General features: G+C 45.1%; 1 protein-coding gene across 3 annotated transcripts in view; it reads right to left on the bottom strand.

Annotated features, from left to right (window-relative positions):
* Window positions 1-54: 54 nt before the first annotated feature.
* TSPAN18 (tetraspanin 18) overlaps window positions 55-12401 on the bottom strand; it is a 120682-nt gene continuing 108335 nt past the window's right edge. For all 3 annotated transcript variants that reach the window (XM_036383316.2, XM_036383317.1, XM_036383318.2), the window contains exons 7-10: window positions 8823-8921; window positions 7414-7593; window positions 4514-4597; window positions 55-3567 (exon numbers count right to left, since the gene is read on the bottom strand). In XM_036383316.2, coding sequence (XP_036239209.1) covers window positions 3520-3567; window positions 4514-4597; window positions 7414-7593; window positions 8823-8921 — 411 coding nt within the window. In that variant the 3' untranslated portion in view covers window positions 55-3519. The remainder of the gene's footprint in view (window positions 3568-4513; window positions 4598-7413; window positions 7594-8822; window positions 8922-12401) is intronic.

Below are 12401 nucleotides of genomic sequence, written 5' to 3'. Positions count from 1 at the left end.
TTTATTTTTTGGGGTTTTTTTAAGAAATGCACACAAAAACCGTGCAGAGAGTGCTTCAGGCTTGTGTTCTGGTTTATATTACCAAAAAAAATTTCATTTCAATATAAAAAAGCATTACAGTAGGGAATACAGGATAAATTAGCTCCACTATCTAATAAAAAGAACATTTACATTTTTTTAAAATATATTTCAAACATTATTTCACACGCAGCCCTTTTCCCAGGCATTTGTGACAGTCATTGGAGCATTAAATAGCAACCAGGAGGCAGAGATGCTGAGAGCGGCTGGGGGCTGGCCCAGGCTGGTCTCTACTACTCCCTCCAAGGTGCTTGGGCCATGGTCACAGTGCTACAGCAAAGGAGACGGCAGCTCCTTCTGCTCTCCAGCCTGCCCAGAGTTCTCCAGCCAGCAGTGACTTCAGCTTGAGCCTCTGGCCCCAAAATACTCACCAGAGCTGTTAAAAACAAATACAAAAATACAACTGCTTCTCCTGCCTACAGTTCTGAAAACTACTGTACCACAGAGGGGACAGCCACGAAACCAAGGGACAAAACCAACAAATTTACATGCTTTGCCATACAGTGGGAGTCTGCTTTCTGGGCTTGCTTGTTCATTAAATTCCCCCAAGGAAATTCCTTTTGCATGTTACCAACTGCTAAAGATCCCCTCAGACTTGCACATATCTTTAGAGCTATCTCCAGTTCTTGTTTGGAATTGCTGCCTGGCCTTTTATGCTGTGTTTCCAGTGGCACATGAGCCATCCTGCAGAGAGGATTTGAAGTCTTCACACAGCAAAGAGCAGTGGGGGATCAGAAAAGGTAGAAGAGGAGAAACAGCTGTGCACAGCCCAGAATAACAGATGAAGAAGAGATCCTTTTGAAGATACAGGGGACTACCATTAGGGAGAGAGGGAAAGCAAGAAAGCTAAAAACAGACAAAGCAACGAGTACAGAATTAGGAAAGCCAAAGAGAAACAAGCCAGCCAAGATCATACTTCAGGCATGTATATTTAGTACTTAGTGCTCTGGCTGCTTTGGTCTGGGTCCCCCAGCTCTAACAGGTTTTTTTCTCCATGCCACTGGTGGCAGAAAAGGCTTTAAGGCTTTTTTCCCCTTCAGCCACCCACCATGCACAAATAAGGATATTTGCCAGCCAGGCTCTGACCTGAGAACTCTCCATAATAAACTGAAGGGAAAGGAAAAACTGGAGACTGGGGGAGGCAGTTCTGCTTCTTTCGATCACCTCCAGCCAAATTACCAACTCTGCTGACAGTTTTGTTTCTTCCCTGGGAATTGCTGTCCCAGAACAGTCACTGACACCAGCTCCTGAGGCAGAAGGAGAACAGATAAGCTTGCTTTCTGCTCAGCCCATTCTCTACAAGACTGGTAGATGGAACAGATTTTTCTTATCTTAAGTGCAGCACCTGCTGTCCAGGACAAATACTGCTGGGTTTTGGCTAACAAAACTGTTTTTCTTTATTAAACAACAGACCAGAGATTAATGCTAAAATGCCTCATTACAAGGAGGTCCAGAGGGAAATAGTTCTGAACAGATTTCCAGAAAGTTTAATGCAACATCTGATGCTGCTCAGCAGCCCTGGCAACATATTTTGTTGCTCGAATATGCTGACTGCAGCATGGGGGGGGGGGGGCTGCAGCTCTACCTGCCCAGCCTTCTCTTGCCATTGAATAAATTGTTCTCAAATGAAGCTTGGAAAAGCTCCTAATGCCTCCTTCCTGTTCCCTAGTATCCTGATTCCCCAACCTAGATACTTAGCCATAATGTTTGTCTGTTGTGATCCCAGCTTTCTGCTGCTTTCCTTCCTTGCCTGTAGTCTGTGCAGTGCCACCCGGAGAGCTCAAGGGACACAGCCCCAGGGATCTAAGGGAACAGCCAGAGAATGAACGTGCTGCTGCTGCAAAACCTGGGCACAAAGTTTAATGCTCTGCTCCTTCCTTGCCAGAGATTACAGTTTTCAGAGGAGCTGGCTTGAGCCTATATAAAGTGCTCCCATAATCTGAGCCTATAAAATCTGTAAAAAGACCTAATCTAAACAAGAAACCACATCCCCTTCTGTCATTCCCCAGGTAAAATGAGTTTGGGGTCAGGGAGTAAGTGACCAGATGAACAATTAAGGCAACAGGGATTGATGATTCCAGATGAGAAACCAGTCACCTGTCCAAGTCAGTATCCATGACCATAGCAGCAGCTGGAGCAGTGTGGCTGCACACAGGATGTTCTTGGATCCTGCCTGGGCTCTCCGTACTAGAGCTTAATCTCTGACCAAGGTCCCGTCCCAGCCATCTTTCTCAGGTTCACTTCCAAATGATTGAGCAAGTGACGTGTTAATTAAATACCAAACTATCTCAAGGGAGGAAACACTATCAACTAAAACAATTCTGACTGGATTACTTTCATCATGAGCCAATGGGAGAATCTCAGGGGAAATTCTCTGAAGAGAAATGATTCCACCAGACTAGTCCAGGAAAACAGCATGGGAGTGGTTGACTAACTTCAGCCTCTTCAATCCAGCACCATGTCTGGACCTCCCCTTAAGGCTGGAAAAGCATGCAGGAACCACTGCAAATATTTATGCTAACAGAGAACCACAAACCATTTTTTTGCAAGTATCAGAGGAAACGCAAAGGCTGACAAGATTTAAACAGTATATCCTCCCTTCTCAGGAAAGCAACAGTATCAATGATGCTTGACCAGAGCCGTTCTTTTCCCAGGAGATGGGAACATAGCAAGGAACCATTTGGTCTCTTTCACAACAGTGAACAATAAATCTTAGTAAAAACAGAAAGGTAGGCACCAAACTCTCGACCCTCAGGCAGCCTTAGCTGAGTCCAATTGCTAAGTTAAATCATGCTGCCCCTGCTTGGAGTTCCAGAGAAAAGCCAGTGTCACTGAAGTGCTTGACATCTCTGACAAGTTTCACATGATAGGGGCAATGCTTCCACTGAAGAATGAGTGTTTTCATCCTGTGGCTGGGAATTAAAGCCAGAATCATGCAAATGTTGACTACACCTGCTTAGACAAGCCACCACTGCTTGTTTCAAACCCACCTGGACAGTCAAGGCCAACCTGCTGCCTTATGCAGCCCCTGCATGTCTGTTCTTGGGTCCTTTGTTGTCTAAAACACGATGAAGTGGTGAATGTAGGCTCAGCCTGGTGTGAGAGGCAGCTGTGCTCCTCCTCCCTCACCCCCACCAGCTCCATCCATCTCTAGTGCAATCGGTGGCTCTCGGCTCCTGCTCCACGGTTGCTGCGGGTGGCTCTGGGCAAGGGTCCGGTGTACAGTGTAGTGCACATCACCTCAAAGTTCCAGCCCCTGAAGTACAATCCTTTTGGTCATTCATATATTACAACCCTCTTTTTTTCTTTTTATTTTTTTCTCCCTGTCCCATTTTGTTAAGAAAAAATAAAGTTTTTTTTGACGTTTTCAGGTTTTGTTTCTTCAGATTTTCCTTCTTTCTTCTGAGCATGTGGGGAACGTGGTGGTTCATGGGCCACTTCTTACTGGATCCCTCGAAACAGACACATAGCGAAGATCATGGCAAACAGCTGGGAAGAGGACGGGGAAGAAGAGGGCAGAAACAAAACAGAGAACCATAAATGTCAGATGCATCTTCCAGAAGATCAGCAAAGCCCTCCCTGGCCCTGAGACTACCCCCACTGCTTCCTCCGACCCGGCAGTCAGTGATGCAGAGAGGGGGACCCTTACCACCCACGGGAGGCTGTGGCAAAACTCCTCTGTCCCTCCCTGCCCCCCAAACTGTTAGTGGCTACAGCAGCAGCCTGACTTCATTCCCAAACTGCCCTTGGTGCCACAGGGGTGCAGGATTCACAGTCCCTGCTCTGCGCATCTCTGCTACTGCCTGGCATGGGCACAGCACAGCCTTTGTGGGAGGCCGCTGCGCCTCTGCCCAGATCTCTCTCCTTTGCACAAGATAGGGGGGTTTTAAAGTACCCAGCCTTTCCCTGCAATGCCACAGGGACATAATTTCTGGGCTAAAGCCATGTCTGGTGGATGTCTGTTCCTCAGAGACATCACCAAAGAAGTGGGTACTAATGCAGGACAATGAAAGTGCTCTGGAGCCCATCTTTTCAGTCTCTAAACAAGTTTTAAAGCACAGGCAGGGTTTGAGCACATTAACCAAGTGACAGAGTAGTCAGCTGGCTGGGGCACTGTGGCAGTGGGAGCAGTGACTGTGCAGGGCCCTGTGGAGAGTGGCGGATCCCCAAAGCCCCTGTGGCCAGCGTGGCAGGGCACAAGCTCTGTGCAGGCCCAGCACGAGGTGGCACTGCAGGCGTGTGGCACCGGTTATTTCCCTGCCCTTTGTGTCAAAGGCTCAAGGAGCCTCTTTCCAGGCAATTAAACCCACAAGCCGATAGCCTGCTTGCACTTTGCCAGAGCAGCTTTCCCTGGCGAGGGGGAGCAGCTGCCTGTTTGCCTTGCTGCTGGCACCTTACTGACGCTGCTTTGTTCCAGTCACACAACAGTCAGTACCTCAATAGCCAGCACTCCGATGGCAAGAGCTCCTGCCAGGTACACGTACGTCTCAAAGGAGTTCAGGATCACGGTGTAGCAGCCCTAGGGAAGACAAAACATGGTGAGATACACCTGAGCAGCACATTATGGTGTTCTCACAGCAGAGCCCTTGCTAGGACACGAGGTGCTCTCAGACCAGGCACCACAAGCACGGCCCCCTCTCACCACCTCACCCAGCCCTACGGCACAGGAGGCAGAGGTCCACAGGACACGGGACAGTGCAGGGGAAGAGGAAGGTGTTGCCGTAGTGTGCTGGGAGTGGTTCACACCCCTCACTGACCATGAGGAACTGTGAGATCCTGCAGGCCAGAGAGGAGCAGCACAGAGAGGAACTCCCTCTGCAAAGGGCAGAGACTAAGCACAGAGGGAAGGACACTCACTGCAGGTGACAGACATCCCAGACTAGCCAGAGAAAAGGATGATTTATTTAAAGCCGAGCAGGAAATTCTTGATTCATCTCTCACAGCCAGCAACTCTTTACCAACCCAGGACCTTATCTCTGTGTTTCCCCCCAGAGAGGCTGGCTGAACACCTGTTGATCTTGCTATAGAAGAATTTCATTAGGAACTCAGGGCCATGCACTATGGCAATTATTCCATTTATGAAGCATAGCCACCATCACCCTTAATTAAATTTATGGTTGCTAATACAATTAACAGCAGGTAGATCTTCTTGCAAAGTTTTCAGGATATTTCTGGAAATCTCCAGCTTACCCTGGCCTCAGTTTTCCCAGCCTAAAATTTCAACCCACTGGGAAATTTCTGCAAACATAAAGGAAAAAAAAAATCTGCAAACATAAAGAGAAAAGCAGATTGGAGTTTGTCCAATATGAAAAGCAGATTCCTCTCCACTGAGAATATACTTCACGCATAATACATTTTAATCCTATCTATACTGCTAGGATATTTCAATCACCTGGTTTTTTCCCTTCCACAAAGTCTTGGAACTGCAAAGACAGCACAATAGTTATGTACCTGTGTCCATGTCACACCCTGCTCACAGAGAGTGAGGCACAACTGGTGAACAGTGATGGAGGGCATGGAGAAGATCCATTCATGAGGCCACCCCGCGGAACCCAGACTGCTGGGGCAGTAACTGAGCTGTTAAAACCATGCTCTTCTCAACATGAGACCACTCAGCATCAGCTTTCTTCCAGCCATGTTTCAGCCAAATCTTCAGAGAAAAGCATGCAGCTCAGCAACAAATATTTGTGTGCTTGCCAGACCTCCAACCTTAACCCAGCCTTCAGCATGCTCTGCTCAGCTGGCTACAAACAGGAGTAAGCACAAAAGTGTCAGCACTGTCCTACCAGCATGGTGGCTCAAGAGCTTGACTTTGCTCCAGTAATGCCTCAATTCAGCTCTCAGTTGCTTGGGATTGTCTCTCCTGTTTTGCAAAGTGCACCACTCTGTGCTGGATGACACCAGCTGTGTACACAGCTTCTTCCACCAACACTCTGGTGACATGGGCTTGCAGGAAGCCTTCCCTTTCAATGGAAGTGGTAAGCTTCAGCATTACCACTCAGGGAAAACTTTAACCCCCTTTCTCACAATGTATTTCTCTTTCCCTCCCTGCTGTCTGTCATCTCTCTCCTCCCCATCTATTCCCAGCAATCAGACCTGGCAGAAGCAGCATGGTGCTGTCTGCTATGATCTCTCACCCAGAGTGCCTTTGCCAACCTTTTCCAGCTGCCAGTCAGGGAACAGTTCACATGCTGCTTCCAAAATCCTTTCCTCTCTTTCTCAATCTGCTCTTAAATGCTGAAAAGAGGACCACTCCCTAGTCTGGAGGGAGAAGGAGGCCTGTACATATGGTCAGTACAGAGCTCATTTGTTTTAACTAATGCTGAGGTGAACCCAATCAGGAACTTTGCTGGAAAGTTTCTTAAGCATCACGTCTTGGTGACATTGGAAGGAAACTCAGCCCTGCATCAATGGGATGAACTGCCTTGTCATAGTCCAGTATTGCAAAAAATTGCCAAATAGAGAGGCCTGGCAAAAGAATCATAGATTAGTACTATAGAATGGTTTGGGCTGGGCAGGACCTTAAAGATCACTTGGTTCCAACCTCTCTGCTACAGTCAAACCACTGCCACTAGACCAGGATGCTCAAAGCCCCATCCAACCTGGCTGTGAACATTTCTAATGATGAGGTATCCACAACTTGTTTTTAACCACTCTCAGAGTCAATAATTTCTTCTGTAATATCTAGACTAAAACTACACTCTTACAGTTTAAGGCAATTCCTCCTTGGCCTATCATTACATACTCTTGTAAAAAGTCTCTCCAGCTTTCTTGTAGGCTCCCTGCAGGTACTGGAAGACAGCTATATGAAATGCCCTTTTTCTGCAGTAAAGAGTAAAGAAGCAGAGAAATGCAGCTTTCCAAATTCTCTTCCTTAGAAAACAGACATGGTTTTCTGTGGCTGTTTAACCCTTGATATTTTGATTGTATATATTGATTAGGAGTCTTTGTGAACTAAATTGGAACCATTCCTGCAGCAAGAGCCAACTCCATCCCATCCTACCTGGCCTGTGCTAGCTTGCTAATTAACTTCTCAGAGGTAGTTCTAACCTTCGTAAACACAACAGAACTCGATCTGAATTTCCACCTTACCTCTCAATCCCTTAGGAAAATATTTGTATTTCTGATGATACAGCACTACATGGACTTAGCAGTGTATGCAATGAAAGAGATTTTCAAAATCAGCCATATGCCATCACTTGAAAAGCTGTCAGCAGGAGTATAATTAGGATATGAGGTACAGTTAGGACCCGCCAGATTCACCAGCTACCCAAGACCACTAAAGCCATCTCTGCCCACCGTGAAGCTCCTTCTTCTAGTGTTCAGCCTCCTTACCTGCTGGTTCTGAAACCTCTCAATGCCTTCTAGACAAGCTTCCTTGTTGACAAACATCCCCTCCCGGCTCTGGAGCTCTCGCTGGCAGCAAGCCTCCGGTGTTGCCTTTTCCAAAGAAGAATATGGAAGGTGACGAATATCTTCAAAATCTTCTGGTCCATTCACTCCACAGCAGGCAAACTGGAGAGAGGCACAGAGAAGAAAGGAAGACAGAATTGACATTTTTCCCTCAAAGCAGACTTGAGAAATCTAATACCTATTCCTGTAGGGATCGAAGTTTTAGTCAAAGCAGGGACAAAACAGCTATTGCTTCCAAAGAAGTGGGTTGTGCTTGTTCCTTGGAGCTTCTGTTTCATTGAAGCTTTATGAAGTCCCGGTGTTTCCATGTCATACTGTAGATTCTAAGGTGCTACTGGGAATATTGCTGCAAACTACACAGGGCTTTGGGGCATATCCAGAATGACTTGCTTGAGATCACCCAGCAGTACGACCCAGGCTCCCAACCACCCTTTCTCCCCATAGCTAATGGCCAGGATTGTTGCTGCTCAAAGGCACTGCTAGGTGATTTGAGTAAGGTCCCTCTTTAGGATTCCAGTCAGATGCTTTTTAAGAATTCAAGTCATACTCTGACTCTGTCTCCTTTCAGTCAGCAAAAGGAAATGTCTTTATTAAAGTCCTGAATCAGCATGAAGGGCAGCAATCATCCTTTCCTTTTAAGATTAAAATTGACTTTTCATCTGCAGAAGCTGACATCCTGCTTTTCACTCCTGAAGGTATACACTGTGGGGTGTACAGAGCACTAACACATGTGTACACACACACACAGAGATTGAATTCCTTGTGGTAGGTAATAACAACTGCAGTTCCAATGACAGTCGACCTGCTGTAACCTGCCCAATTAGGGGTGTAATAGCAAAGTCTGTTTTGATAGCTAATATTTCTGTAGTGAAAATACATCATTAGGCACACTCCTGCCTAAGCTGCTGTTAACTACAAAACACAAGTTAATGCCAGCTTTTGGTTGCTCTTGGGTGGGAATAATTTCAAAGCAGTCTGCAAAGTGAAAGGCCCAGAGCAAATGCAGTGATACCCAGTTGCAGACACCTCCATTGCTCTTGTGCCCAATATTTGAAAAGTGAGGGTACTCCAATGCCTCAGGCTTTGGCAAATCAGGTGACCCTGATGCAGTCACTAGGAGTGTCTCTCTCAGGACTGGTGGCAGCTCCATTTGAGAAAGACTGACTGCCAGCCAAAGTCTCACCTCCCTTCAACCACAAGCCCTGGTGCTAGGCTGGACATTACAGGATGGCTGAAGCAGGCTGACCCTGGGAGAGCTGAGGGTGTGGGCTGAGCAGTCTGTTGGTGGCCACTGACCACAGGCAAAATGGGACTGGCATGGTCTGACTCACTGTGATCATAACAGAGTTCCAGGTGGAAGAGAAGACGTCCGTGTCGTTGTTCCTCTGGTAGTGCTTCTTCAGCTCCTTGGTGAAGAACTCTCTGGTCAGCTGAAATGCACAGACAGGTGGAAATGTAAAGGCTATTGCCAACACCTTTTCCAAACATTTCCCAAAGCTCCCTTCTGTGAATGATGGGCGTTCTTTGTTTTTTTGGGCTTGTTCTTTTTTTTTTGCAAACTTCAGAGAAGAAATATGTGAAAAGCCATTGGCTGAGCCATATCTATGTAGAGGGTGAAGGGTACCTGTTGAATACAACTGTCACTCATTAAAGTCAGGGACTAAACTATATCTGTATTTCTAAAATAATGTTTACACTTAAATGTTGGTTGGTTTTAGTTTTTCTTGGAGTTTTTTGTTGTTGCTGGGTTTTTTTTTTTTAATTTTCAGCACTATTTGAAAGTATTTAATAAATTGAAACATGCCTGAACCAGATTTTAGAAAGATTGTCAAATCCACATCCAAACTGAATTTTCACTTGCTGTGCTTCATGAGGTCTGCAAGCAAAGCTTGATTTTCCCCTCCACTTTTCAGTCAAACCAGTTAACTTCCTACTAACAATAGGGGAACTGCTCTGGATTTACTTCAATATGTGAGAAAGCAGAATGATGTCTTAACAAGAAACTTTATAGAAACTATAAAGTAAAACCAATTCATTAATAGGAACTAGACATCTTATGAATCAGAAAAAAATGCTATTTGCTTGACAATGCCTTTGATTATCTAAACTAACCTGTATACATGAAGAAAAAACCCTCTTTATATTTAGATAATGTAAACATTTTTCCAAAAGTCAACAATATATATTATTGGAATTTCATTTACCCCTGTCTATATTTACAGTAAAACAGATTAAATGCACAAACAATTTGTTCCAGAGTCTTCCTGAGAAGTTAGACACCTTGAAATTACATTTACTTGGGATGAGTCTCTGGAGGAATAGTGAATATACAATCCTAATAATCATGTTAAACTGAACATCCCAGTTCAGTCTTGTTGCCTTTCTGTCACTTCAGGACAAAAACTTCAAGAAACCCTCTTTCACATTCCAAATAGATCTGGACTTGTGTGGTCCCTTCTCCAAAATGTCTTGTGATTTGTGATCCACATAGACAAAATCTTCTGCCACTGCAAAAGCCACAGTGAAGGGGGCTGGACTTGGCTGGCTGCAGCGCTGCTGTGATGTTGCATATTTGTAGGATCAGGAATTAAGCTGCCTGAAAAATACCCTTTCTATTCCCCCCTGTTGTTCATACAGCACTGCTGACGCAGTAACAGAGACTGGTACAAGCTGGTTTCAGGTTCTTGATATGCAACGTGAAATATCTCACATACACATACATATGCATGAGCTCTATGGGTGGGCACAAAAGCACAAAAGCACAAAACTGTTTGTTTCATTTGTATCACAAAATTTAAGGACAAAAACCCCACTGTAGCGACTTTTAAAAAGACCCTGGATATCACCTAATATTGACTTCTCTTTTACAAATACAAAGGCCAAATGTAATTACTACATCAGTACTGGGTAAAACTTTGTCACAAATGCTTGAATCATGCAATTAGCTCAATCTCACTACCTTTAATTAGTTATACCGTTTAATTCCTAAATTACTTTTTCGGCACAGATATTAACTAATTTTTTTGCTTTTGAACATTAAAATTCCAGAGGACATGGCATTTTTGGGAATTTGGTGCACTGAAGGAAGGTGAGGTTAGAAGATGCTGAAATATGTCCTCAGTGTTCTCCTTTCCTTCCCTTTCTCTGAGTACTTTATCCAGGCAGCACCCAACCCTGCAGGCAGCAGCACATTTTTTTGATGCTCATCTGTTCCTGAAGCACACACTTTGAAACTGATATTACTGCTGGTAATAATCCCAGCCGGCTGCTTTTGTTGGGGTCTAAAACAAAAGAGTAGTTTAAATATAAAGTGAAACCTTTATTTTGACAGCAGCAATCCTAGAGGAAATTGTTCAGAGTTTGTGTGTGATTTTTACAACACTTGGCCTAAAACAAAGCCTAGTGCTGGAAGAGTACACTTGCCAGGAAAATAACTGAATCCATTTTGTTGGTCTTAAACTGCTTATCCTGAGCATCTCAAGTTCAGAAGAATGGGGCCAAAAAGAAAAAAATTCCTGTTTTAAAAAATTGCTGACAAAGGAGGATGAAATAATACAGTCCTATTGCCATGCCCATGGCCCTCCAGCTGAAACAAGTACCGGCCCTGATGAGATCGGTGCACGTTGGACTTCTATGGCAAGAACCATTTGGAAGGGAGCACAGGATCTACTGATAAAACTAGAGCTTCACACAGGCTTTGACAACACAGTGGTGGCAGCCACAGCCATGAACAATAAGGAGCTGTTCAGCTGTGTTTTGGGCGGGGTGCCTCCAGTGCAGCACATGCATGCCTACATTTACATGGCAGTGAATGAAGTGAGACTGCTTTGTCACACTGGTTCAAAAAATAGCTTTGCTGGGATTAGTGCAGCCAAATAAAAGGGGTTTAGAAAAAGGAGGGCATTTCTGCACAACACAGGCATGCTGGCCCTGCCCAGGAAGGTCACAGCCTCCTCATGCTGTGCTGTGCTCAAGGATACTGAGTGCTGTGCAAGAAGCTGCCTTCATGGTGCCTGCTTGGGGAACAGGACACACTCCTGCCCATCTACATCAGCCTGGAGCATTCTGCTGGGTCTGGCACAGTACAGGGCATGGAGGTGCAGTCACCAGTGCTGCACTTCCCACTCCTACCATTCCTTCCATCTGAGACCCTTCTGTCTACTCAGCTGAGGAAGTTTCACATTCTTTAGCTTTTGCCTTATGTCTGAGGACATAGAGGCCCTAGTGTCCAAGGTGGCTTTCTTATTAAGTGTTAGAACTGGGGCTAAAAACCCAAACATCTGGACTCTTCTGTTCCCTACCATCCTGCTTTCTTGCTTGCTAAGACAGTTCACTAAGAATCAAATACCCCTCTAAGGTTTTTCCCGTCCAGACCTCTCAATGGCATATAAAGAGCAATTCGTATTGCTCTTTCAGAGTCTCTCTCTAGTGTCCATGAAAGTCATTATTTTATGGAGACTCTTCTAGATGATAAAGGGTTCTCCACCCCCAAAGCCTCCTTTTCTAAGGAAGATAAACTCTGGTAATCACCTAGCTAATTAACAGTAGCCTTCTTCTTCAGGGACTGTTTTTAAATAGCTCTTTGGAAGTGCAGCTGGACTTGCAGATCACAGTAGTTCACCTTTGTGAACACCATCTTCACTTACCCCACCACCTTGCTCTGCTTCACTGACTCTTCCTCTCATGTCAAATCTCAGCAGAAAACATCTCTTTTCTCCCTTATTTTTCTCTCTTGATTTCGCTCACTCCCTTAGCTGTTAATAATTTAACCCCATTGAGTGTCTGGGAGCTGGTTTGAGTGTAAAACTATACAAGAGAAAGCTGCACTGAACATTATCTGTAAAGCAGATAAAGTGTATCTTTTGTCTCATTTTACACACCCAGAGAGGCCACAGCCATAAGGACTGGTG

The sequence above is a fragment of the Molothrus ater genome, chromosome 6 (genome assembly GCF_012460135.2).
Source record: "Molothrus ater isolate BHLD 08-10-18 breed brown headed cowbird chromosome 6, BPBGC_Mater_1.1, whole genome shotgun sequence".
NCBI classification, from domain to species: domain Eukaryota; kingdom Metazoa; phylum Chordata; class Aves; order Passeriformes; family Icteridae; genus Molothrus; species Molothrus ater.
The sequence above is the reverse complement of the archived record's forward strand: the minus strand, read 5'-3'. Positions and strand labels throughout refer to the sequence as shown.